At 35.3% G+C, this 24,720-nt stretch overlaps 4 protein-coding genes and 1 long non-coding RNA gene across 7 annotated transcripts; 2 read left to right on the forward strand and 3 right to left on the reverse strand.

Moving 5' to 3' along the window:
* Positions 1-7,360: 7,360 nt before the first annotated feature.
* Positions 7,361-8,348, reverse strand: LOC120003562. Its single transcript, XM_038852580.1, has 3 exons — positions 7,927-8,348; positions 7,754-7,836; positions 7,361-7,563 (listed from the first exon to the last, which is right to left on the reverse strand). The coding sequence occupies exons 1-3, from the start codon at positions 8,346-8,348 to the stop codon at positions 7,361-7,363; spliced, it is 708 nt and encodes a 235-aa protein (XP_038708508.1).
* A 1,604-nt stretch (positions 8,349-9,952) lies between these two features.
* On the forward strand, positions 9,953-16,134 carry LOC120004149 (mitotic checkpoint protein BUB3.1). Its single transcript, XM_038853417.1, has 9 exons — positions 9,953-10,319; positions 10,393-10,523; positions 11,296-11,378; positions 13,262-13,528; positions 13,970-14,045; positions 14,751-14,831; positions 15,573-15,651; positions 15,731-15,831; positions 15,918-16,134. The coding sequence occupies exons 1-9, from the start codon at positions 10,197-10,199 to the stop codon at positions 16,003-16,005; spliced, it is 1,029 nt and encodes a 342-aa protein (XP_038709345.1). The 5' UTR covers positions 9,953-10,196; the 3' UTR covers positions 16,006-16,134.
* Positions 16,135-16,319: 185 nt separating this feature from the next.
* Positions 16,320-18,604, reverse strand: LOC120004147 (probable polyamine transporter At3g19553). Of its 2 annotated transcripts, XM_038853416.1 has the most exons (4): positions 18,478-18,604; positions 17,382-18,374; positions 16,728-17,281; positions 16,320-16,544 (listed from the first exon to the last, which is right to left on the reverse strand). In XM_038853416.1, exons 2-4 carry the CDS (start codon positions 18,335-18,337, stop codon positions 16,540-16,542), a joined length of 1,515 nt encoding a protein of 504 aa, XP_038709344.1. In that variant the 5' UTR covers positions 18,338-18,374; positions 18,478-18,604; the 3' UTR covers positions 16,320-16,539. The 2 variants fall into 2 exon arrangements, with proteins under 2 accessions (XP_038709344.1, XP_038709343.1); XM_038853415.1 differs by lacking the exon at positions 16,320-16,544 and having other exon boundaries at positions 16,591-17,281.
* Positions 18,605-19,512: 908 nt separating this feature from the next.
* On the reverse strand, positions 19,513-21,720 carry LOC120004154. Its single transcript, XR_005469461.1, has 3 exons — positions 21,063-21,720; positions 20,586-20,706; positions 19,513-19,823 (listed from the first exon to the last, which is right to left on the reverse strand). It is a non-coding gene; the product is annotated as an uncharacterized LOC120004154 (long non-coding RNA).
* Positions 21,721-22,486: 766 nt separating this feature from the next.
* On the forward strand, positions 22,487-24,720 carry LOC120004565. 2 transcript variants are annotated; one of them, XR_005469558.1, is made up of 3 exons: positions 22,487-24,157; positions 24,244-24,340; positions 24,423-24,720. XR_005469558.1 is itself a non-coding variant. In XM_038853931.1 (2 exons), exon 1 carries the CDS (start codon positions 23,515-23,517, stop codon positions 24,070-24,072), a length of 558 nt encoding a protein of 185 aa, XP_038709859.1. In that variant the 5' UTR covers positions 22,487-23,514; the 3' UTR covers positions 24,073-24,340; positions 24,423-24,720. The 2 variants fall into 2 exon arrangements, 1 of the variants encoding a protein (XP_038709859.1); XM_038853931.1 differs by having other exon boundaries at positions 22,487-24,340.

Here is a 24,720-nt window from a genome sequence, read left to right on the forward strand (position 1 = left end):
TTGTAACAACCCAACTTAGGAAGCATACACTATCATAAAATTTTTTTAACTTTTTGGACAATAATGTCCCTTTACAAGATGACTAAAAAGTACATACTCAAATTTTAATTTTAAAAAAATATTAGAAATTGTTAAATATACTCTTAAAAAAATTACACTACCATCAATGGGCAATCACGCACTCTGTCTTCTCTGCTGAAACTCTATATCACAACGTCATACTCACAAGAATTCCATCATCACCACCAACACTCTCAAAGGCTAGTTCTTTGGCTGCCTCTTTTACTTGGATGTTGTCGTTTCAATAAGGCTTCTTGTTTTCTTGATGCCTCTTTCCTTCTGCTTAGAAGTTTTAGGTTCATCTATTCTTTTTCTTAATGTTGTCCTCCTCCCTTCTCAGGGCTTTGTTGTGTGCGAGATTGCTTGTTTCTTCAAAAAAAAAAAGGAGTTATTTTGTGCCAAGGATAATCTTTCTTTTGGAGAGGGAGTTCTCTCTTTTCTTTAAGCTTTCTTTAAGTTGATCCTCTTTGTTTTTCTTTGTATCAATTTAGCACTAGTCAAATACTGATATAGTGTTATAAAAACCATGTAGTGTCGATCGGTTCAACCATAAAATTGGTGAACCAGTCATCAAGCCGGCACAATTTTAGCTAAAATATTAGTTAAGTAATCGAATCGGAAATAATTGGTAAAAATGGATGGTTTTTTAAAAGAACTGTTGAACCATACCGGTAAAATAGGACGGTTTTTTAAATATTATTTTTGCATTATTTATTATATATTGTTAACTTATAATGTGAAACTTGATTTATATATATATTGGGTATATTATTCTGTCTTAAATATACGATGTGAATTTGATTTTATAATTTTTTTAGATTTTTAATGAATAATCATATTATATTATTCTTGTATTTATTTTTATATTTTATATTTTTAATTGAATATGTGGTTCAATTGATGACCTACTGGTTGAACCAATGATCCAATCCCTTGCCCGATGTTCGACATGATTTTTATAACATTGCTCTGATATCATATTTTACAATTTCAAATCAATTATTACTCTGTCAATCTAGCACTAGTCGAAGACTCCGATATAATTATTATACAATATCTTACAATTTCAAATCAATTATTACTCTATCAATCTAACACTAATAAAAGACTCTGATATAATTTCTTACAACTTCGGATCAATTATTACTCTAACCACCTTAACAAATTTCTACTAGATTTGAATTCTTTAATAGGAGAATTTGAAATCCACAGTGCCATAGCCCAAACATATAACCCAGGAAGTCCATTTGGTCAGTCCACGAATGACATAGTAATCCTGATCGAGTACCCTTGGCGTCTAGAACTCAAAGAAATAGTGCTCTGTTTATTAATCGAAGGAAACACAATTTTGTTTCCTTTTAAATTCTCTTCTCTTCTCTCTTACCAAAATATAATTAGAAAAACTTGGGTTTCCTTTGTGGAATTTTGATCAAAAATTAGGTGTTTAATGTTATGGAAGAGTCCCTATTGCAACAAAACTTGTTTTCCAAGTTAGTCTCTAGTTGGGAATGTGAAGGAAATCATATTTGTAATTGGAAATTTCTTGGGGAGGAACACCTAGGTAGAATTGAAGTAGGAGATTTTATACTACTATAAATACTAGTGGTTTACTAAGGTTTTTGGTAGAGAAAAAAACCAAGGGCTTTGTGCGTAAGGCTAGAGAGAGCAAAGGGTGATAACTTTGTGGTTTATCTCTTGGGATTCTTGGGTTTTTTCTTGGTGAGAGTGTGTGGTTGTACAAATTTTCTACATAGTGAATTTTCTCTTGGTTGTCTTTTGACAAAGGCCATGGTTTTTCCTCCGGGCTTGGAGGTTTTCCACGTAAATCTTGTGTTGTGATTGTTGCTTTTCTCAGTTTCAATTTCTCTATTGTCGTGTTGATTTATCTATCAAGGAGGAAAGTGGGTCTAATTTCCCAACAATTGGTATCGGAGCTCTAGGATTCAGTTTCTTGGGCGGTTAATTTTTTCCTTGGAGCAGATATGTCAGGGGTGAAAGTCGACATCGAGAAGTTTGATGGGAGGATGAATTTTGGTTTTTAGCAAGTACAAGTCAAGGATATGCTGATAGAATCCGGGTTACACAAGGCATTGAAAGGGAAACCTGATTCAACGGATGATAAAGGGCAGTCCAGTAAGAGCGATGAAGCTTGGGAGAAACTTGATCTAAAGGCGGCTAGTGCAATTCAGTTATGTTTGGCCAAGAATGTTCTAGCGAACGTGCATGGAATATTGACGGCTAAGGCGCTTTGGGAAAAGCTTGAAGAATTGTATTAGTCGAAGGGTATTTCAAGTCGAGTGTATCTGAAGGAGCAGTTTCACACACTGCTGATGGATGAAGGTACATCAATTTCATATCACTTGAGTGTTCTCAATGGGATCGTCTTAGAGTTGGAGTCTATAATAGTGAAAATGGATGATGGGATCTAGCACTAGTTAAAGATTCTGCTACCATTTCTTACACCATATCTTACCATTTCAAAATCAGTTATTACCCTGTCAATCTAGCGCTAGTCAAAGAATCTAATATACTGTTATAAAAACCGTGCCTTGCCAATCGGTTAAACCATAAAATTGGTGAACCAATCATCAAGCCAGCACACTTCAACTGAAATATCAGTTAAGTAATCAAATAGGAAATAATCGATAAAATTGCATGTTTTTTTAAAAGGATCACTGAATTGTACTAGTAAAACCAAACGGTTTTTTGAAATATTGTCTTTGAATTATTTATTGTATATTGTTAACCTATAATGTGAAACTTGATTACTATATGTATTGGATATGTTATACTGTATTAAATATATGATGTGAATGTGATTTTCTAATTTTTTAGATTTTTTATGGATGATCATATGATATTATTGTTATATTTATTTTTAACATTATTTTCAATAGTAATACTTTTTATTTTTTAATTGAATATTCGGTTTGACCGATGACCTACTGGTTGAACCAATGAACCAATGATACATTCCCTTGTCTGGGTCGATGTCCTATATGATTTTTATAACATTGCTCTATATCATATTTTACAATTTCAAATCAATTATTACTCTGTTAATCTAGCACTAGTCGAAGACTCCGATATAATTTTTTATACAATATCTTACAATTTCAAATTAATTATTACTCTGTCAATCTTGCACTAGTAGAAGACTCTGATATAATTCTTATACAATATCTTACGATTTCAAATCAATTATTACTCTGTCAATCTAGCACTGATAAAAGACTCTGATACCATTTCTTACAACTTCAAATCAATTATTACTCTGACCACCTTAACAAATTTCGACTAGATTTGAAATCTTTAATAGGAGAAAATATTTTTGCTTAATTTACTAAGATTGATGAACCTGTATTTCTGAAAACATGTTACAAACACTCTTTATATTAATTACTTACTAATGTAATTTTCATTCTTTAATTCCATCCATAAATACAATTCATTATTGTGCACCTCCTTCATTTGAGTGTGAAAAGCATGTAGCAATTTTATGATACGAGGAAAGAACAATTAAATCAAGGAAACAAACATCTCTAAAGTATTATATTTGTTGTATGTTTGGAAGAATCATACTCACTCTTTCCAAATATGCTCCGCCATTGTTATAAGCTTTCCTAACTCCACATAATGAAAAATCAGATGTCAAAAATCATGAAATAAATATATATGACGAGCCGTCGGTATGCAACTATTTCTATAATGTTTGGGGAAGGGGTCCATTCAAATATTTAAACAATAAATATTAAAATTATTAAATAAGAATACTCATAGACGACTAAAAGTCTTAACGAAAATGACATGTAGCACATTAGTTTGATAGCTTATGGAAGTCCAACAGGTTTATTCCATTGATTTAATCAATTGAAGAGTTTTATTTTCACTTTTTTATCTCATAATTCATTGTTCAAAATTTATTGTTTTAATGTAGATTCTATTATTTTTTAAAGTACAGTCTAAAAATCATTTTAGTTCTGAATTCATTATTTTTAAAAATTCTATTGAAAAAAACAATGAAATTAAGATTTACTTGATGAAACTCATTGACAATGGATCTTGTTAGAAATAACTTTATGCGTTGATTCTGAATATATAATTTTTTTAAAAATCTTACATGTATTTTGAGAGTTAATTAAAATATTTTAAAATTTCATTTAGAAGACTTGGGCTCCCATGGGTTACCTAGCACTACTGAATTCTTAAATATGAGCTCTTAGATTTCATGATCTATTATTAATACAAACATCAAATAAAAAATGAAGAGCTCCACTGCAACATTTTTTTTTAAAAAAAAGTCATGGACCTGCTAATTGTATTTATTTACCCAAATGGTAAGGGAATTTGAGGTCCTAAGGCACTCAAGCAATCATATAGATGGATTATAAGAGAAGTTAAAAAAAATATAAACAACGGCCATCGCCGAACACTCCTTATTGACACCGTTTGACACTGGACATCACCGGACAACCGCCAAACAACACCATACTCCACCAAATTACACCGAGTTACATAGATTGAAAAAAAAAATCAAGCTCCACTGTAAGTTGAGAACCCAATAGTACCAGTATTTATGATGAGATTGATATATTTATACAAATAATTTGTTTTTTTCTGTTTGACGACGTATTAGTCTATTACACCTTTGTGTATTGGACTAATTCAACCGGGACTTGATGCTATTTTCTGTCAAGGCTTAAGAGACATAAGTAGACAATATTTATTTCGAAAAAAAGTTATTTGAGGACTTGATGCTACAAGAGCCAAGTGCCAGCTTCTAGTTCCATCTGGAAGAAAAATTAACATATGCGATAAGATTTAATTTAATTAATTAACTTGATTTTAATTCATTCAAATATTATATATATGTATTGAAAAAACCAATTTTATATATACTATTTATTAAAAAAAAAATAATTTATTTTTGTTAGCACTTCCTTCCAGTATATTGCTCGAGCTCCTGACTTGTTTGTAATAATAGATAAATGTAGTGAGTTGAAGATTATTGTTGATTCAATTTATAGTACTCGAATGATTGATTGATAAAAGAGAATGGCATCGTAAAACAAAATTTAGACCACCACAAATTATGAATTCTTTCAAAAAAATAATTACATACACTTTTTAACAAAAAAAAAAAGAAGTAGCAAGGACTATATGAGTCTGTTTGGAAACAGTATGATCGATTTGACTGATCAAGGAGTTGCTCAAATGTCCGGATATCGTGATTATGTGGCTAAATTGATGTGGCTTGATCATTGTAATACAACAAATATTTAATAAAGTACCTTCGAGGTTAATGTTTAAATCTATGATCATGTTTCTTTTTAAATTAATTATTGTTTAAATCAAATGAATTTTTTAACAGTTTTTTTTTCTTAAAACTCTTTTCAAAATTTAAACTCAAAATCATTTTTAAAAACTAAAAAATACAGAAATTTCCAAACAGAGTCTATATGTTCATTCTTCTTTTAACAAAATTATGAGACTCAAACGCGAAAACTCATACTGGTCCACGGACAAAAAGGGAAAAAGGCCCCAAAGGACTTGCCGCATTTTGACACACCGAGAACTCCAATAGCATTAGTTCTTTGACGAAAATAGTCAATGCGAGACACTACCTCATCAATTATTTGACAAAAAGGAGGACGATTCATACTAAACCTCCTCCTAAATAATGAGGTGGATACACTGGATCATCTGAGAAATAGTCACGATAGAGTCTTTCAACACCATCATGTCTACCACGATTAATCATTCAATGGCCTAGAATAGAACCTTGATGGCAAGGTAGTTGTCTTCGACGAGCCAATTCCTCTTCTTCCATGACAGCTACAAGCAAATTGAAATCTTCATTAGAATCTTCCGTAGGATTGAGGATATCGTTAGGAATATCCGGAAAATTATCCATAAAATATAATTTAGAGGATAGTTGTAGTTAAAGAAAGAGATAATGAAATATATAATTGTTGTAAATGGGGTTTGAGGTTAGTTGTATTTATAGACTATAGATCAGCGAGATAATATTTTAAATTTTTAATTTGGGCGGATCAAAAATGGGCAGTCAAAAATTTAAGTTTCAAATCTTGGCGGCCAAAATTTGGGCGGGTCAAAATATTAGCGGTCAAAATTTTCAATATTAAAAATTCAAAATTTCTAATATTAAAGGGAAATTATTTTTTAAATTAATGTTGAAAAATATAAACCAGACTTAATTTAGTGGGCCTAATATTTACAAGCTAATCTAAATGGGCTTGGCCCAATAAAAAAATTTAACACCCCATTTAGTACCCATGGTTGGAATCCATACATTATAGCACCTCACAATTACACTATTCAAGGTGCTAAAATGAGCTTTTAGCAGCCCTTTTTAGCACTTTGCATTGGAGTTGCTCTTAGAGCAGCTCCAACGAAGGTGCAATATGGGGGTAACTTACAAAATAGCACCCCAACTCCATTTTTATGCATTCCAACGGGGGTGATATTGAAAGTGCTAAAATAGCACTTCACATGTTCAGGTGCTATATTTAGCACTCCAGAAGAGAGAGAATATGAAGATGCAAAAATTTGGAGCCAAAAAATTTTGACCGTTACCAGGATCTTCTTCCTTTGAGATAAAGAGATCCTATGAAGAACAAAATCTCTATATCCAATATATGCACAGATCCGGACCATTTGTCAATCTATGTAGACATTGAAGATGGAATTAGAGGTTTGTTATCGTTTCATTGACAAGGCTTGAAGGATTGAGAGATGGGTGAGTGTCCGGTGTCCTCCCGGCGGCGAAGTGTGGTGTGAGACAAAGAGAGGTTAAGAAGAAGAAGAAGGCTGTTGAATTTGGGGGTTTTTGTAGGGTTGTGGTTGTTCAACTTGGTCCACTTTAAGCATGTAAATGGGCTAATGGGCTTATCCGATTTGTTTGTTACATTAATATATGGGCTATTAAACTATATAAAACATGACAACATGTTTGTAATTCAAAATAGTACATGATTAAAATAAACTACTCAATCCCATGTAATTGTCATAAGTGCTCGATAAGATCAATCTTCAGTTGAGAGTGAGTTTCACTACTTTTAATATGCTATAACATTTTGAACAACTGCTTAACTTCGATGGTATTGGTTGTTGAAACTGGCTCATTGAGACGTTTATCACTACCGTTGAACTTAGTTTCACCATAGCCTCCTTCATATTCAATTATCATATTATGCATTATTATGTATGCTTTCATGATATTATCGAGTGTATTGGTATCCCAAACACGAGTTGGTCCACGTACGATAGCAAAGTGAGCCTAGAGTACCCCAAATGCTCGCTCAACATCCTTCCGCCTTGCTTCTTGTATCATAGCAAAATGTTTGTTTTTCATGCTTTGTGGAGTTGAAATTGTTTTCGCAAAGGTTGACCATCCAGGATATATACCATTAGCGAGATAATATCCCATTATATAATCATGCCCATTAATCGAATAATTGACTGTAGAAGCATGTCCAGAAGCTGTGGCATCAAAAACAGGGGATCAATCTAATACGTTGATGTCATTAAGCCCTCCAAGCATCCCAAAGAAAGCATGTCATCCAAAGATCTGGGGAGGCAACTGCTTCTAGTATTATTATCGGGGTACGACAATGGCCAGTATACATCCATTGACATGCAGTACGATAATCTTTCCACTTCCAATGCATACAGTCAATACTCTCCAACATCACAGGGAACTCAAGTTGCTCTCCAAGGGTTAACAATCTAGCATTATCATTATTATTTGGTGCCCTTAAGTAATGAGGCCAAAACACATCGACAATTATTGCGACAAATTCTCTAAAACACTCTAGGACAATGCTTTCTCCAACTCAAATATACTCATCCACAGAATCTGCAAACTGACCATATGCAAGCATCCTTAGTGCAGTTGTAACCTTTTGAATTGAAGATAAACCGAGAACTTCAACAGTATCAGTTCTTTGACGAAAATAGTCGTTGTGAGACACTACCCCATCAACGATTCGACAAAAAGGAGGATGATTCATACGAAACCTCCTCCTTAATAAATGAGGAGGATACATTGGATCATATGAGAAATAGTCACGATAGAGTCTTTTATCACCATCATGTCTACCACGATTAATCGTTCTATGGCCTAGAATAGAACTCTGATGGCGGGGTAGATGTCTTTGACGAGCCAATTCCTCTTCTTCCATGGCAACTACGAGCAAATTGAAATCTTCATTGGAGTCCTCCGTAGGATTGAGGATATCGTTAAGAATATCCGAAAAATTATCCATAAAATATAATTTAGAGGATACTTGTAGTTAAAGAAAGAGATAATGAAATACATAATTGAGGTAAATGGGGATTGAGGTTGGTCGTCTTTAATATTTTTGATTTGGACGGGTCAAAAATGGGCAGTCAAAAATTTAAATTTCAAATCTCGACGGCCAAAATTTGGGTGAGTCAAAAGATTGGCGGTCAAAAATTTCAATGTGAAATATTCAAAATTTCTAATATTAAAGGAAAATCATTTTTTAAATTAAAGTCGAAAAATATAAACCAGGCTTAATTTAGTGGGCCTAATATTTATGAGCTAATCTAAATGGGCTTGGCCCAATAAAAAATTTAGCACTCCATTTAGTACCCATGATTGGCATCCATGCATTATGGCACCCCACAATTACACTATTCAAGGTGCTAAAATGGAATTTTAGCACCCCATTTTAGAACCTTGCATTTGAGTTGCTCTAAGAGCCAAACAAGAAACATACGAAATCTGGCAAAGGACATAGGACCAGCCCTCCCTTGCATTGTATGCTTGGACATTTTAGGAAATTAAGTGATGTGACTTATTCTCTTCCATGTCTTTTGGCTCTACACTTTTTTTCCTTTCAATTCAAAATGATTCCTCTCTTCCCTCCATGTTAGGGTTCAACATAATACATTATTATAAGTACTATAATACTCACGGTAATTAATAATATAGAAATACATCATTAATATGTCTCTATCAAAAATTCAAAATCATTCATAGGTTCTTAAGTTATCACATAAAAAATGATAAAATAAATAAACTAGGGCTGTTAAAAAAAACTGCCAAAACCGAAACCAAACAGATCGGTTGGTTTCTTTTAAAAAAAATTTACACATTTCTCCACTAAAAACGAAACTGAACCGAAAAAACCGACCATTTGGCTTGTTAAATTTATGTCAAAAACTGACTGTTTAACACCCCTAAAATAAACAAGCAGTATGAAAAAATACAAAGAAGCATATAGTGAAAAGATAAAATGCATATATGTAAAAAATATTGAAATTATTAAATATATTATCATAATGTATTTAATATATAAATATGCAAAAATATTTTTTTTATCTCATTATAATGTGTATGAACACTTTTAAAATAATATAATATATTCAAATAACATCTCATCTTAAATATGAAAGGCTTCATAAGAGCAATCACAATGGTGATTTTTTAATGAGACATCGATAATGCATGAAGATTTTTGTTTTACTGATGTGGTTATATTAAGGGATGTGTCAAAACTTAAGTTCATGGCCATCAATTTTATAATATATAGGATTCATGGCCGAGCAAATGTTGCCCATTGCATTTGCTCTAAACGTAGTTTTTTTTTTTTTTTTCCTTCGAAAGACACACGCATCATGCAATATATAAACATATTTTTCAAATTTAAACATATATAGGTTTGCATGGTCCAATTCACAACTTCACATGAAATGGACAGAACCCCGGTTTTTACATATTAGATCGGACCGGAACCCAAACCAGTCGGACCGGTTCAATCGGGCGGTCAGATTTTCAAAACACTGGCACACGTATATGATAGAAAATTAATCTGTCATCTTGCTTGTGAAGTTTCGGTCATCTTGCTTGTGAAGAGCCTAAACATGTTTATTGGTTTCACGACTTCTTTGGTTGGGCTGGATGTGGATATGCCCACCCATTTTGAAATTCAAACTCGCAATTTAAAAGCCCCAAATAAACGGTAATAATCTCTCTCATTCTACCTTTCAAAACTCTTTCCCTCTCTCCCTTCTCTCCAAACCCTATAACAGCTATTGCTTCATCTCTCAACTATCACACGAATACTTCCTCTCTCTGATCTGCAAAGATGACAGCTGCTGCGCCGCCGCTAGGAGCCGGCAGGGAGCTCTCGAACCCGCCGACGGACGGAATATCGAACCTCCGTTTCTCAAACCACAGCGATCACCTCCTCGTCTCCTCCTGGGATAAGGTATGCAAAACCCTAGTTCTATTTCTGTTGTTCGCGTTAATGAAAACTTTCTCTGATCCATTTTCCCGGCTAGAGTGTGAGATTATATGACGCGAGCGCCAATGTCCTGCGGGGAGAGTTCTTGCACGGTGGGCCAGTCCTTGACTGCTGCTTCCATGATGATTCTTCAGGGTTCAGTGCTAGCTCCGACAATACTGTCAGAAGGTCAGAAAATATCTATTGTGTCAATATTCTGTTGATTGGAATATAAAGTGAAAGATCTAGCCACTTATTAGGAAACTGGCTTGATGGCTACTGGGTTCCCTGTAATGTTTTAGATTTGTGAGATTCTAACTTCTCTCAAGTCTTTGTTAGCTTTTACATACTTGTCCTTGATTCTCATTTTCTAACTTACCCTTCTGATTTATAAATTTAGATTGTTTTCTTCTGATTTGGGCTGTTACGAAATTAGTGTGGTTATTGCATTAGTAGTTTTGTATAAGCTATTTTACAGCAAAGTGGGTAGAGAAAAAAATGTGCTTGCTCTTAATATAAGGAAACTTCTGAACTGAGTTCAATGTTGTGTTCTCTTCATGCTCAGAACTAGCAAGGCTTCGGTGTTTGACGACCAAAGAAATACATAAGCTTATAGGGTCATAGAATGTGATTATGCCACAGTTAGACAAATGGTGTCACATTTTCTTTCTTTATCTATTGGATTTGTAGTAATCAGGTAATATCTGTGCAAAAGATTTGAAATTTTTTGCTGGAAACGGGGTGAAATTTGATTATTGAATTGTAAGAGTATAAAAAACATTAGGGTTTTTCTTAAAGTTCTTTTGGTCTTCGCAAAATCAACTTACGTTGAAATAATATTGTAATCTATATTGGATATTATAAGCTTAAGTAGTATCGAAATAGCATAACGTAGGTTAATGAACCTACACTCTCTTGAAAAGTTGTTTTGTGATGCTTAAGATTTTGGAATTATGTCCAGACTTGTTTTCAACCATGGAAAGGAGGATATATTGGGAAAGCACAATGCACCTGTTCGCTGTGTTGAGTACTCCTACGCCACAGGTACGTTGAGTGGTGTTTACATGCTTCTCTTTCACTTTACTTCTTCACTTTCTAGTAGTGGTGTATAAGCTTAGTTATTGATTTGATCACATCAACAATTTTAAGGAAGCTTGGAAGATCATTTATTTTTTGTACAATTAAACATGTCAGAGTTTACTTCTAAAAAAATAAATAAATAAAATCTCAAAAAACAAAAGAAAGTTCAAATTTTGAAAATGTATTTCTCTTTTACTTCATTACATTCTCATGATGTTTGGTGAAATGGGTGGTTCATATCAAAGATTTATCCAAGGAGTATGTAGTGGTATAGCTGAATGACTTTACAATTAGATGTAGGGGCAACCACCAGTTTATGCTTAGATTCTCTACGTTCAAAGAGGCACCCATTACATTTATGTGTAGTTCACAACTTTACATTTCAATTTGATCCTTATCTATTACCTGTCGAATATTGACTTTCAAATGTTCTAATCAAGGCTTTGGAACACAGCTGACTTTATAGAATGAACAATGGAGGTGTGGCTTTGAAGGTTGAATATATGTTTGATTAATAAGTCTGAATTTCCTTCTAGTCTTCTGGGACAATGTTTTATCATGATTCGTGAATGCTATAACATACATAGAGGCTAGAGAATCCATTATCGGTAATATGCTTCTTCTAAACCCCCATTTTTTATCAAAGAAAGTTTAGAAAAGTAATTTTTTTAGAGATCTCAAAGATGGAATCATGGAACATATTGTCCTAATTGAAATGTAGATGGTATCTGTAAGAACATATGAGTTCAAGACTTTTGAATCCTATGCAACTATGACTGACTTTACAGAATGGGTGTCAGATTTTTTCCGGGGAAAATCCCGAGCCATGGGCTTCATCCGTATATAATGTGTATAATGCTGATAGTGATAACTGTACCTTACTCTATCGCCTTGATATTTGCTTCACTTCAGATGGGCCTTGCGGACTGATGGTCAATAGGGAATTGTATTTTACAAGTTGATGTTCTGGGTTTCCTGGTAAAGGTGCTTCACGTACATAACATTGTTCCGCAAGAACTCGAAATAACAACAAACAGAGTTTTTTTGCCCCTTGGGCAAAGATAAGTTTACCAGGGGTACCTGCTTCTAGCCGGGAGACCCTGTGATGAGGGGTGGACTTCGGAAACATGACCTGCATGTGTCCTTGAGTGAATTTTTTGTTTGGGGAGGGAAACAAAACATTGGCTGCAATGAAAATTCCAGCTTCTCCATTCGGGAGAACAAAAAAAATAGGAAAAGCAAGTCCTAGCTTTCTACCAAACGTTGACAGAAAGGAAAAATTTTGTAATTTTGTGCAGATTTAGGTGTGAAATTGTAGGAAAGATTAAACATACGAAAGAAATAGTTTTAGAGGAGAGTTTGACAGTAAAAGATAGCAAAAGAAGCAGTTATGATTGTCGTTCTGTTCCTGTGTACGGTAACCCATGATATTATAAGGTTTAAGAAGGAAGAAGGATGATTCAATACTCCATTCATATGAACTAGCACAGCTGCATTAAGGGAGGAGCGAATCAGGAAATTGATTTAGTCAACAACTTAAGATTTTTGACTTTGATATAAGTGATAGATCGTGTGTTATGTGGATTCTTTGTTGTGTTAAATTGCTAATCACAAATTACGTGGTATAGAAGTTGGCAACAATGAATGGATCCTCCTACATCTATGTGATGGCACTTTCTCATACTTCCTTAGTTCCTTATGTACTGTGCTTTCTTCAAAACGAAGTATTTAGTTCTATTATCCGATCATTCTAGGAATCAAATATATAGACCATGAAATGCACTTTTATTGTTTTCTTCCGCAAAACTATAGCATATAATTATCTTCCCATTTTTTAATAATTTCAGGGCAAGTGATCACTGGCAGTTGGGACAAAACGTTGAAGTGTTGGGATCCCAGGGGTGCAAGTGGACAAGAGCGTACTCTTGTTGGGACATATCCACAACCTGAGCGTGTTTACTCTATGTCTCTTGTTGGACACCGCCTAGTGGTGGCAACTGCAGGAAGACATGTAAATGTTTATGATTTGAGAAACATGTCTCAGCCAGAGCAACGGAGGGAATCTTCATTAAAGTATCAAACAAGATGTGTCCGCTGTTATCCCAACGGTACAGGTAGTGATCTGAACTCTAGCATTATGGTAGTGACTTCAAATTATACCTCCGCAAATTTTGTTAGTAATTTTGAAAATTTTAATATATTCAACACAGAATGACTAGTTGTCCATCTGTCTACATTAAGATCATGCTTCTATCCTCTTTGGATTCAATGTACAACTGCTTGAAAATTTTGAAAATGATGTTTCTATACATAGTTCTGTAATAAAAAACGAAACAATATTCTTCAAATTTTGATTGATGCAACTTTGTGCTTTAATAGTGGGGAAATCAGAGAGGTAACCCAATGAAAGACTGTTTAGTGCCTGCAATGCAATTAGTCCACTTTAATCATGACATGCGGTTACATAACAGCATGTTCGGCTGAAAGCAGTCAGGTCTGCCTGATGCATTTTGGTGTCAATCATGTGTTTTACTTATTCTGAATACTATGTGCAGGATATGCTCTTAGTTCAGTTGAAGGCCGTGTGGCAATGGAGTTTTTTGATCTTTCTGAGCCAACTCAAAGCAAAAAGTATGTGCCATGTTCTTTGATATTCTGGATATCTTGGATATCGGTACCACATTGCTTCCTACTGCTGCATGATGTGCTACTTAATTGTTTTTCCTCTTTATTGGACGCATATTTTACAGTCATCTTTTTTTGGCAGCTGTCTGTTTCTGAAGACGGAAAGGAAAAACATAATATTTAAGGAAAAATTTAAGCACGTAAGGCACGTTTAGTAATTTTTCAAAAATCAAGAATAGAGTTCAATAACTTTTTTCAGGAGTTAAAAAAACAGTGAATATGTTTGGCAATAATTATTTCAAACAACAATTTTCAGATTTGCTTGTTTACATGTACTATAAAAAATAAAAAGTCACTGCAGAAATGCTGAACACATCTTAAACATGATTTTTATATTTTGGTTCTGCAATAAAATTTTTGTTTGATGAAAAATAGATAGACTATAAAATGAGTTTTTTGTTTCTTTCAAAAATTTGAAAACATTTGTGGACAAACATGTATTGAAAATCAAATGCCAAGCAGGCCTTAGTTACCAACTTGTTACTCAACCGAAATGATATTTTATCATGATCTGTAACTGGAAAATGTGGTAAGAAGATGGTACCTTCTGTCTTGATAAGGGATATAATTGCATAAAAATTGATGACCTGGTTTCCTTTTTCTTGCATTTCAGCTTGTAACCTTGTACTGATTGACTTGAGTCTCTTGCAGATATGCATTCAAATGTCATCGAAAATCAGAGGCTGGAAGAGACATTGTTTATCCAGTAAATGCAATTGCTTTTCACCCTGTGTAAGTTTCTCAAGTTCTCTGCAGGTTTTGTTTATGAATTCTTTTAATTGATGAAATATAGGTGGTGGACCAAAACCTCAAAAATCATCATGGTCGTCTTTATTTTCAAAATAATTTATTTTGTTGGATATTGTCTTGTTTTATTTGGGATCACTTGTACGCAATGGCCACAAATTGCAGTATTTTGGTTGTCAGTTGCAAAGAAATAACTCATACTTGCATTTGTGCAACCAAAGGAAAGGCCCTTCCTTGAAGCGACTGATTTGGTTTGTTTTATTTTATTTTTCTTTTGTAGTGGGAATGCTGGTTTATATATCTAAGTCTAAGTGGTTAATTGGTCTGAAAATTTTGATAATGAATTTGAGTTTGGAAGATGAGCTGGCAATATTTTGATTTACAGTACGCTAAAAAATCAAACCTAGGCTTCAGACTGCTTACTTCTTAATGGTATAATTGGCAGAAATGCAGATTTGTTTTGTGTAGTTGGCTTTCGTGTTGAGATGAAACTTGTGATTATGATATTTACTGACTACAAAACCTTTAATAGATGATTGTTACATTTGAGTGTGCTTCAGCTTTTAATAGATTACTTTTCGACTTTGAAGGGGTGTCAAGTTGACATTGTTACGAGTTCAGAATTTGTGATAATAGCTGCTACTCTATAGGCTATTAGACTACTTATATATATTAATCTATGCTCGACTTATACTTACTAATCTATGTTTCCAAATGCATCTGCAGCTATGGTACATTTGCAACTGGCGGTTGTGATGGTTTTGTTAATGTGTGGGATGGAAACAACAAAAAGAGACTGTATCAGGTAGCCGTCTGGCAGTCCCAATTCACAGATAAAAAATTTAGAGTTAACTATTCATGTTAACTATGTTCTTGTTTTTCAGTACTCTAAGTATCCGACAAGCATTGCAGCCTTATCCTTTAGCAAAGATGGTCGTCTCTTGGCTGTGGCATCGAGCTACACATTTGAAGAGGGAGAAAAACCGTAAGAAAGATCTCTCTTTCTCTCTCACCCACACACGTGTGTGCGTGCATTTACAGTGCTAAATTTGCTATTTGTGCATTTTGCAGCCATGAACCAGATGCTATCTTTGTTCGGAGTGTGAACGAAATTGAAGTAAAGCCAAAACCAAAAGTTTATCCCAATCCTCCTGCATGAATGTACTTGAGAGATCTAGGTTTGTCTAGTCTTTCGGACCTGTAATACTTTATATATCACTCTGTGGAGCTTCATTTCTATTCAATGAAGCGAATTGGAGGCTAAAAGTATGAATCTGATGTTAGATCTCTTCCTCTCTTTTTTTATGGCTTTCCCATTTAGCTTTTTATCCTTGCAAAACAGACAGTTGTAGCAATATAATGGTTTAATTTGGTATATAAGACGCGATGATGATATTAGCTTCTTTCATAGGCACAGCTCGTCCGCTTTTTCAGTACTTCCATATTATTTGGAACGACACACTTCTGTGCCAATTGTTTATTAATGTCCCTGACATTGTTAGGGTTCATCTATCATGAAATGCCATGTACAAAACAATGTTTTTTTTCCCCTACTTTTGCAAGCCTCAAATCTGTTCATCAAGTCTTGCTTATTTGACTATCCACATGAACTGTACACCTTAGGCCATTGTTTTTGATGGAGAAGCTATACTAGTATTCAAGAGGAGAATAGTCTAATACCAGATTGTTCACTCTAGTCTGTAACAGAAAACGACGGGGAAGGTTAACTTAATCATGGTTTTAGTATACAAAGCAAATTTATTTTGAGTGCTAAATATATATTAAGGGTTCAAATACAAAGATAACATAAACTCTGTAAGTAGTTCAATGTTTGTATGAAAGCTAAATTTTTGACAATGATTTAGTGTACAAGAGGTATACCAGGAGTGTCTGGTCCTATCTTTGACATTTCAGAGCTCCCAATGTCCCTTTTCGAATATGAAATGTCTGAAAGAAGGCTCATAGAGGCCTCATGATCTTCATCTTGTAGAGGCAATTGTGACGCAACTGAATGCCCTTCAACACCGGCATTGGATGGTATTGCTGGTGCTGGTGATGGTCGTTCTGTGCTAAATTGTGCCCACTTTCTTTCCTTCGCGTGAACTAAAATCGGGTAGAGGAAGAAACCCAGAATGATAACTGAACCACTTATTAAGAAAGTCCTTACAGACGCAAGGCACATCACAAGAACAAGCAACACTGCAGGGGGCAAGCAAAGCATTGTTGCACCAAATGTTTGCAAGGGGACTTTATATGGCCTGTGAAGTTCTGGCTTCTTTATTCTTAGTTTTATGAAAGCTGCAAACTCTAGAAGCATTCCTATAGCATATAAGAAATTAAGAAATTCCAAGATCTCTTGGAAACTCATCCATGACAAGAAGATTACTCCGGTCGCAGAGCACAAAATGCTAATGGTGGGCGTGCCGTACTTCGATCTGCAAAGTACACATTACAGAATAAAAGCTAACCATCAATCAATTGTTCCGAGTACTAATAAAACCAGTTTAAGAATCCAAACAAGGCAGCATGACTAACCTTGAAGCAAATAGAGATGGAAGCATTCCCATCTCACTCATCCCAAGTAGTTGAAAGGCATCACCACTCATTTCTGCTTCAAACAACCCCAAGTTAGACACTGCAGAAGCTGCTTGGATCCACCATTTGAGCCAAGCACCTCCAATTAACATCCCAACTTCTGCAAAATATCCATCACTCCACTCCACAGAAGGTGAGTCCAAGGCTCCAGTCCCAGCAAGAAGAGGAATCAAATACGAAGAAACTACCAAAATAACGGCCCCAAGAAGTGCCTTTGGGAACGTCTTGCTTGGGTTTTCAACCTCCCCCGCAAGAGTACTTGCTTTATCCCAATAATTCAGATTCCAAAACATACTGTTGAAGTATCCTCGCCAATCCACCTTCCTAAAATCTACGGCTAACCATCGTCTAGGCCTAATTCGAGGAGCTGTAAGTACTGCCATTACAATGAAAGGGAAAAGCGAAAAACCAGCAAGGAAAACAGCAGAGAAGCCAACTATATGTAATCCTCTATAGTTCAAATATGTCAACGAAACAGTGATTCCTAATAGAGCTGGGATTCGAGCAATTACGTGGTTAAACACTGGAAATGAATGCTTTAGATAATCAAGAAACAATACAGGGTAAAGGGCATTGTCCATTACCCCACTAAACCATTTCCAAAATCCTTCTTGAAATCCCCAAAATGGACCAAAAGCTGAAGATATCCAAATAACATACCCACCATTCTCGGGGAAGCTCGTAGCGAGCTCAGCTGTTACCAGAGCTTCAGGGATGCTCCAGATTAAAGGGAATATCAAGAATCCGAGTAGAGATAAAAGAGGGCCACCTCCAGCCTTCACTGAGTCCTCTACTCCAAAAGGACCCCCAGAGACCTCATAAAAGATGAGAGCAACAAGAGGCAATAGTGTTAGTCGTGGACTGGTTTTGACACCGATCTTTGCATCACTTACCATTCCCTTCAAGCTTGACCCAGAAATCAGCCCTGAGCCCCTGAAGGATTTTCCGAAATTGGATTTTGCTTTGGATCAGATTTGATCAGATGTAAACCCAATATGAAAAAGAAACGCTGTAGAGATCGGAGTGAAGGGAGTACCTGTGTTGAAGGACCCTGCAATGGGTGTCTGGGATCCCAACCGAATCTTGAAGAAGTCAGTTGGGTTGATTAGTTTGTCTGAAGCTGAGGTTCAAAATATTTCTCTCAATTTTTCTCCAGTCATCGCCCCTTTTTTTTCTTTTTTTTTTTTTTTTTGTTTTTCTGTAATAAGAAAACGTGGCAGAGTAAAGTTTCAGAAGTCCCAACTTTCAACGTGCCGCGTCGTGATTCATGAATACAGTTTTGACGCAATTTAGGATGGATGCTCTGTCTGGGTCACGTGAAGGATGGGTTCCGGATATTAGTACTTGCAATGGGTAGGATTTAATGCCTCATGGATCCTAGAAATTATAAATTTGTTGCCCATAGACTCATTTGTAATACAAATGATCGTTATTATCTCAATTCTAATGAGTCAAATATGGGAGAAGGATGTTTCGATTGCCCCTATGTTAGTTCATCTTGTTCAAAATGGGATTCACTTCAACATAAATACACACATTTTTACATAAAATCAATACTAGATCTCATCTTTATTACACAAAAATCAAGTCAGTAAATTTACACCACTATAACTAAGGGGTGTCCACAACCAATCCGCAATCGAGAAACCGATCCGTAACTGTGGTTATTCGATTTTCGGATATGGTTATGATTTTAGTAAATGTTTGGATATTTTTACTGTTATGGTTTTTTCGGTTACGATTATGATTATTACCGAAAAAACCGAATAATATTAATATATATTATATAAATATATATTAAATTAGATTATATATATATATAAGTTACATATTGGAATATGAGTGTCACGCCCCAATCCGCGGAGCGTGAAGAAAATGACAAATACACAAAACCATACTTATCTCACGTATTACATTCCAAACCAACATAAAATTTTTTTCCAAAAATTTCAACAGCATCTTCCCATAAATTGAGGAAACTCACCTGTAACAATGACACAATAAATAAGCACTTCCAATACATCCAAATCCACTGACCTTCAGGGTCCACCATTTATAACCAAGTCCATCATCAACATCAACCATCCAAAAATCACAAACTACCACTCTCGGTCATTCATATATCATCCATATCCAACCATTACATAATTCTCTATACTACAACTAGCACACACATACGTGAAAATGCAAACAACACGTCATGCATATATACCCATATCCATGCATGTTCACCCCCAAAACATAACCATACATGTATGTATGTGTGTATATATATATCACACACAAGTACCATGTAAATACACAAAACAAACTAATATACAGGCCACCTTCGTCAGGCGTCCTCCTGCTGATTCACAGCCTGTGCACTAGATCCTGTCTCAACTGTGGAGAGGGAAAGTGGATAGGGTGAGCAGAAGGCTCAGTAGAGATAAATAATAAAACACAAGAATATTAGTATGGCTGGAAATTTATAACGAATCATCAATGCAACAATATGTAGTGCAAAGCTAATGCACCCGATCAACCCAACCGAACCTCCATATCCTCCACCAATGACACCCAAGTTGCTAAATCAAATTCCCGCCCTACGGCGATAAGTCGACGAGAATCCACCTCACTACCTCTCTCTCTAGCATCCAATCAATACCACAATCACATATCCGTCAACCTCAAACCACTAGAGAGAAGGTTGGCACACGTGTAGTCGCAACCACTCACTGCTGGCCCTACAGTGATATCTCAACCTGCCACGCCTGGCCTAGCATCACATACTAGCCAGCGTGCAGTGACAAATTCCGCTACGGGAATCCTCTGGCCTAGGACCATCACAAGGCTCTTAACCATCATCCACGCACGTGCCCAAATCATCCAACACCTAACGTGAACCCCGAGTCCATCCTCGGAACACTGCATCTAATGTAATCCTACAATTCATGTCCACGCAACAAATATAAATACAACATCCATTCATCATGATGCATGAAGATTACATAATGCCCGATTTATGGCCAAGCATTTCAAGGTTATATAATCACCAAAATAAATCACATATAATATGTCATTGACAAGTAGGTAAAGAAACAATGGTAAGCCCTCAAGGCTTGTTTCCTCTTGGAGAAAATTGAGACGGAAACCAAAACTTACCATTTAAGCAATTCGGTGGCTTAAAAGTATTTCGAAATAAAAGGGTGAGAAATCCCTATCTCGATAGCAGTGCATCAAATAATTAACCGTCTACAGTATCAAGTCCAATCTCCTCGATCACCTATTCCAATATGCCAATATAATACTAGTTAATAAACATCCACCATTTAAATTACCAAAATACCCTTGGCTAGCCTTTCCAATTAGTACATGTCTATATAAAACATATATCATCTAAATATTATTTAGAATACTTATTATTTAACATAATGATCCGATATTTGATCATCTAGTTCACACTAGTTCGACTTTTAAGTATTTTCTACATTATTTAGTTTATACGCAAGACCATCCAATACCCCTCACACTCGTCCCCCGCCAAATACACGAGTCCACTAATTAGAGTCTACTACTAATCTATTTATCATACTCATAACCAAATTAATCAAAAATAATACTCTAGCTTAGTATTTATACCTGTACGTATATCATATGTATACGCGTATTTATGATGAAATTGCCAAGATGCTCCAACGCTATCCGTATGGATCCAAAAACATCGCCAACACGTGCAGAACAACGAAACCAGTTAGAATAGAACTTCAGGGTCGCCGGAAAATGAAATTCCAGCCGGTCAAAACCGGGTCAAACTCGAATCTCAGGCATCCGGGGGTTGTTTTGGCCGGAAGTTGGTTGGGCTAGGTGCTCCTCAGTCTGGTGGTGACGGCATGCTAAGCGGTGGCCAGAGTTGGCCAGATCGGAGCTTTTTCTTCACGGTGACCACAAGCTTCCAAGCGTGATTCCGGTGGCTACGGGCGATGGTTTGAGGCAAGGTCGCTTGGGTTATGCTCGTGGGGGTCGGGAGAAGCTTCTCGGTAGGTTGACCATCCGAAACGGTGGCCGGGCGACGGAGTTGTGGTGTTGGCCGGTGGTGCGTGTGTGAGAAGAAGAATGAGTTGAGTTTTTCTTTTTTTTTTCTTTTTTTTTACATAAATCTGATTTCTTTTTGTCTATTTGATGGCTACAGCAAATATATCACTTTTGTCCCCACCTTTTTAACAAATTTTCAAAATAACCAAGTTTTAATTTAAAAAATGCCATCCAACTGTGAAATACCGAAAATACCCCTACTAACAGTCCTATTTACCAAATTATCAGCAACTTATTGACGATTATAACATTTGAGTTCCTATTAGGTTTTTATCAAATTTCAGATTCGTTAAGTTCGATTCTTAACATTTCTTAACCAAAACTTCCACAATTAAACTCGTCAATTTCATTTGTAAAATTTTGACATTTTTAATTACTTTTATTTTGATTCATGTTCATTTTTTCCAAACGGGGTATTACAATGAGACTATGGGAGGCAAAGTAGTATTTGTAAAACTCTGATTATATCTTCATAACAAATTATAAATTAGATACCAATTAAACTAATCATTACACAAATTATAAATTAAGATTGATTAGTTAAAACTCATGGTGGCTTTATCATTTTAAAATTCATATAAATTAAGAATGATTATTGTTAAAGCGAAAGTGAAGAGACATCTTCATGTACGTTTCTTTTTTTTTTCTTGATCATATTATTTCCCTCGCCTCTCGCTATTATAAATTTACTTTTCTTCAATTGTGATGAGATAATACATTTATTATCATTATCATGAATTTTTATTAAACTTTGTTAGATGGAGTTGGAGTCGATCATAGGCTATTTTCTCACTCTATTTGAGATTTATTCATACTTTTTCCATTTCTTCAAAAACCGAAAACCGATCCGATCCGAAAAATATGGTTATTTCGGATTGGTTATTCGAAATATATGGTTTGGTTATGGATGCTAAAATATCATAACCGAATCGATTCGGACATTTCGGTTATGGTTAAAAACCGAACCGAAAATCGAATGGACACCCCTAACTATAACACATGCAATGGGCATGATTTATAACACATGCAATGGGCATCTGGATACATAACCATTTTTGTCTCTAATAATTTTTTTTTGGAGATAATCTCTCTCTTGGGCGGTTGGGCCCTGTCTGTATCAAAGATGCCTGAGACCCTTTTGTTTATAATTTCTATATGACCTTAAACAAGCTTGTGAAGAGCATTTTATGGGTTGTCCCAAAAGTTACAATAGGCATGCTTGTGTGGAGCAATAGCTAATTATAATGTGGTGGAGTACAGACAGACACACACATCTGCATTAACTTTAGGTCTTAACTTTATGTGCACAAGTAGGTCTAAACTCTAAAGAGAATTGCTACTTCTTTTGAAGTCTGAAGCTAAATGGTCCTCCAATGCTAATGTAGTATGAAAACCCTCTTAAGAGTCTGAGCATCACCTATGCTTCTTAGAGAAAAAGACAATAGCAGTATCCAGATGCCTTATTTTTGCAGAACAATCCAATAATAGTTTTTTGAAAGCAACTTACATATTTTTCTTCTTAGTTAAAGTTTATTTTTCATGTTTTGGAAGAGACTGGAAGAAAGACAATACTATTCCTTAAATTGTCATGACTTACAGGTTACACAAATCTAGGGAGAATTGGTTGGATGACATGGGATATAGCCAGTTGGGACATAGATGTTATCAGCAGTTGAAAAGACAACTCAAGCTCATTTTATTTCTGGCTTCAATCCAAGAAGTTGGGTTGTCTTCTATTCTATTTTGGCTTGTATTTAGCTGCAAAGAAGCTTGCTTGCAAACTTGTAACTGATTATGGGTTGGTTTTGTTTGATTTTTGGGTTGGGGAAATGTATAATAGGCTAGCTGTAGATCATCTTCTGCAATTGATTGCTTACACTAATTGCTTCTATGAACTTTTCAGGAGCGGTCTGCAAGATCATTTTTCTTCAAAACCTATAAGCAATACTTCAAGTATGAGCACTGTTGATTGATTCTGAGGACTTGCTACAAATGGCAGATGTATAACGCTAATAGTAAGGTTGGTCATGAACTAGGTCTTAATAAGAATGCCCCATTTGAAGGTCCTATGGCTGCGTACGATTTAGGAGTTAACCAAAGGGATTCGTTTGGTTTGAATGAAAATCAAACCTCGTTGTCTAAGACACCAATGAGTGAACCTCAAGGTATTGTTGTAAATGAAAATGATTCTCCTTTCCAAGCATCCAATGGCAATGATGCTAATGTTATTGAAAGACTGATTGGCTCCAAATCTGTTAAGAGTGCTAGGCTACGGGAGAAAGGCGGAAAGAATGACTCTTCTGGTTCTATGAGTGATAGTATCAATGTTGGATTTCAAGGGATGATGGAGAATAGTCACCATAATTGGAATAGCTATATACAAAGCATGGAAGAGCGTAGGATGAAAAAAGAGGAAGAAGACCAACATCGGGATGCTGAGGATGGGGAGAAATATGATGAGGAGAGATTACTGTCGATGGTTGTTAAGAAATCCAAGATTTATAAAAACAGGGCAAACATCACTGCAACGCTTATCAATACACGAAGACAACTTTGAGCATTCAATCAATCTACTCCCATGAACTCTAATGAGATTAAAGAGTATGAACAACTTGTTCAAGATCTTGAATCTCAGCTTGAAAGTAAATATTTTCATTTTCTAGTACATGTGGTTTTGATTTTGTTGATATTTCATTTTTTGTTTTTCATCAATTCTGTGTATGTTCAGAACTTTTGCAAGTGGATACGATCAATCCTGTGAGTCCTTCGCGTGGTTCTGGAGGTCGTGGAAAGAGAGCTTCTACCTCTGACGTTGTACGTAGGAGGTAGATATTTTCAAACATGATGCTACCTAGTATATAAGTTTCTGTTAACTATTACGCCCAACGTGGAATTTTTTTTCTATAGGTTCAACGATGAAGATTGGCTCGATGAATCAAGTTAATGATTCCGATTGCTTGATGAGATTAAGGATGGGTTCTTGCCTGCTGATATTGTGTGCTGGTCATATCTTTGAAGTTGGGTTTGTGTATCATTTGGATTAAGATTGTGTTTAGGTGGATTTCTTAACTGTTATGTATGGCATTTCTTTTAATTTGAGATTTATGTTTAACTTCTTTCAAAGATTATAGATCATTTGGATTGATTAAGTGTTATGTATGGGACATGTTTGAATTTGGGATTTATGTTTAATTTATTTCAAAGA

The sequence above is a fragment of the Tripterygium wilfordii genome, chromosome 8, assembly GCF_013401445.1.
Source record: "Tripterygium wilfordii isolate XIE 37 chromosome 8, ASM1340144v1, whole genome shotgun sequence".
Taxonomy (NCBI): Eukaryota; Viridiplantae; Streptophyta; class Magnoliopsida; order Celastrales; family Celastraceae; genus Tripterygium; species Tripterygium wilfordii.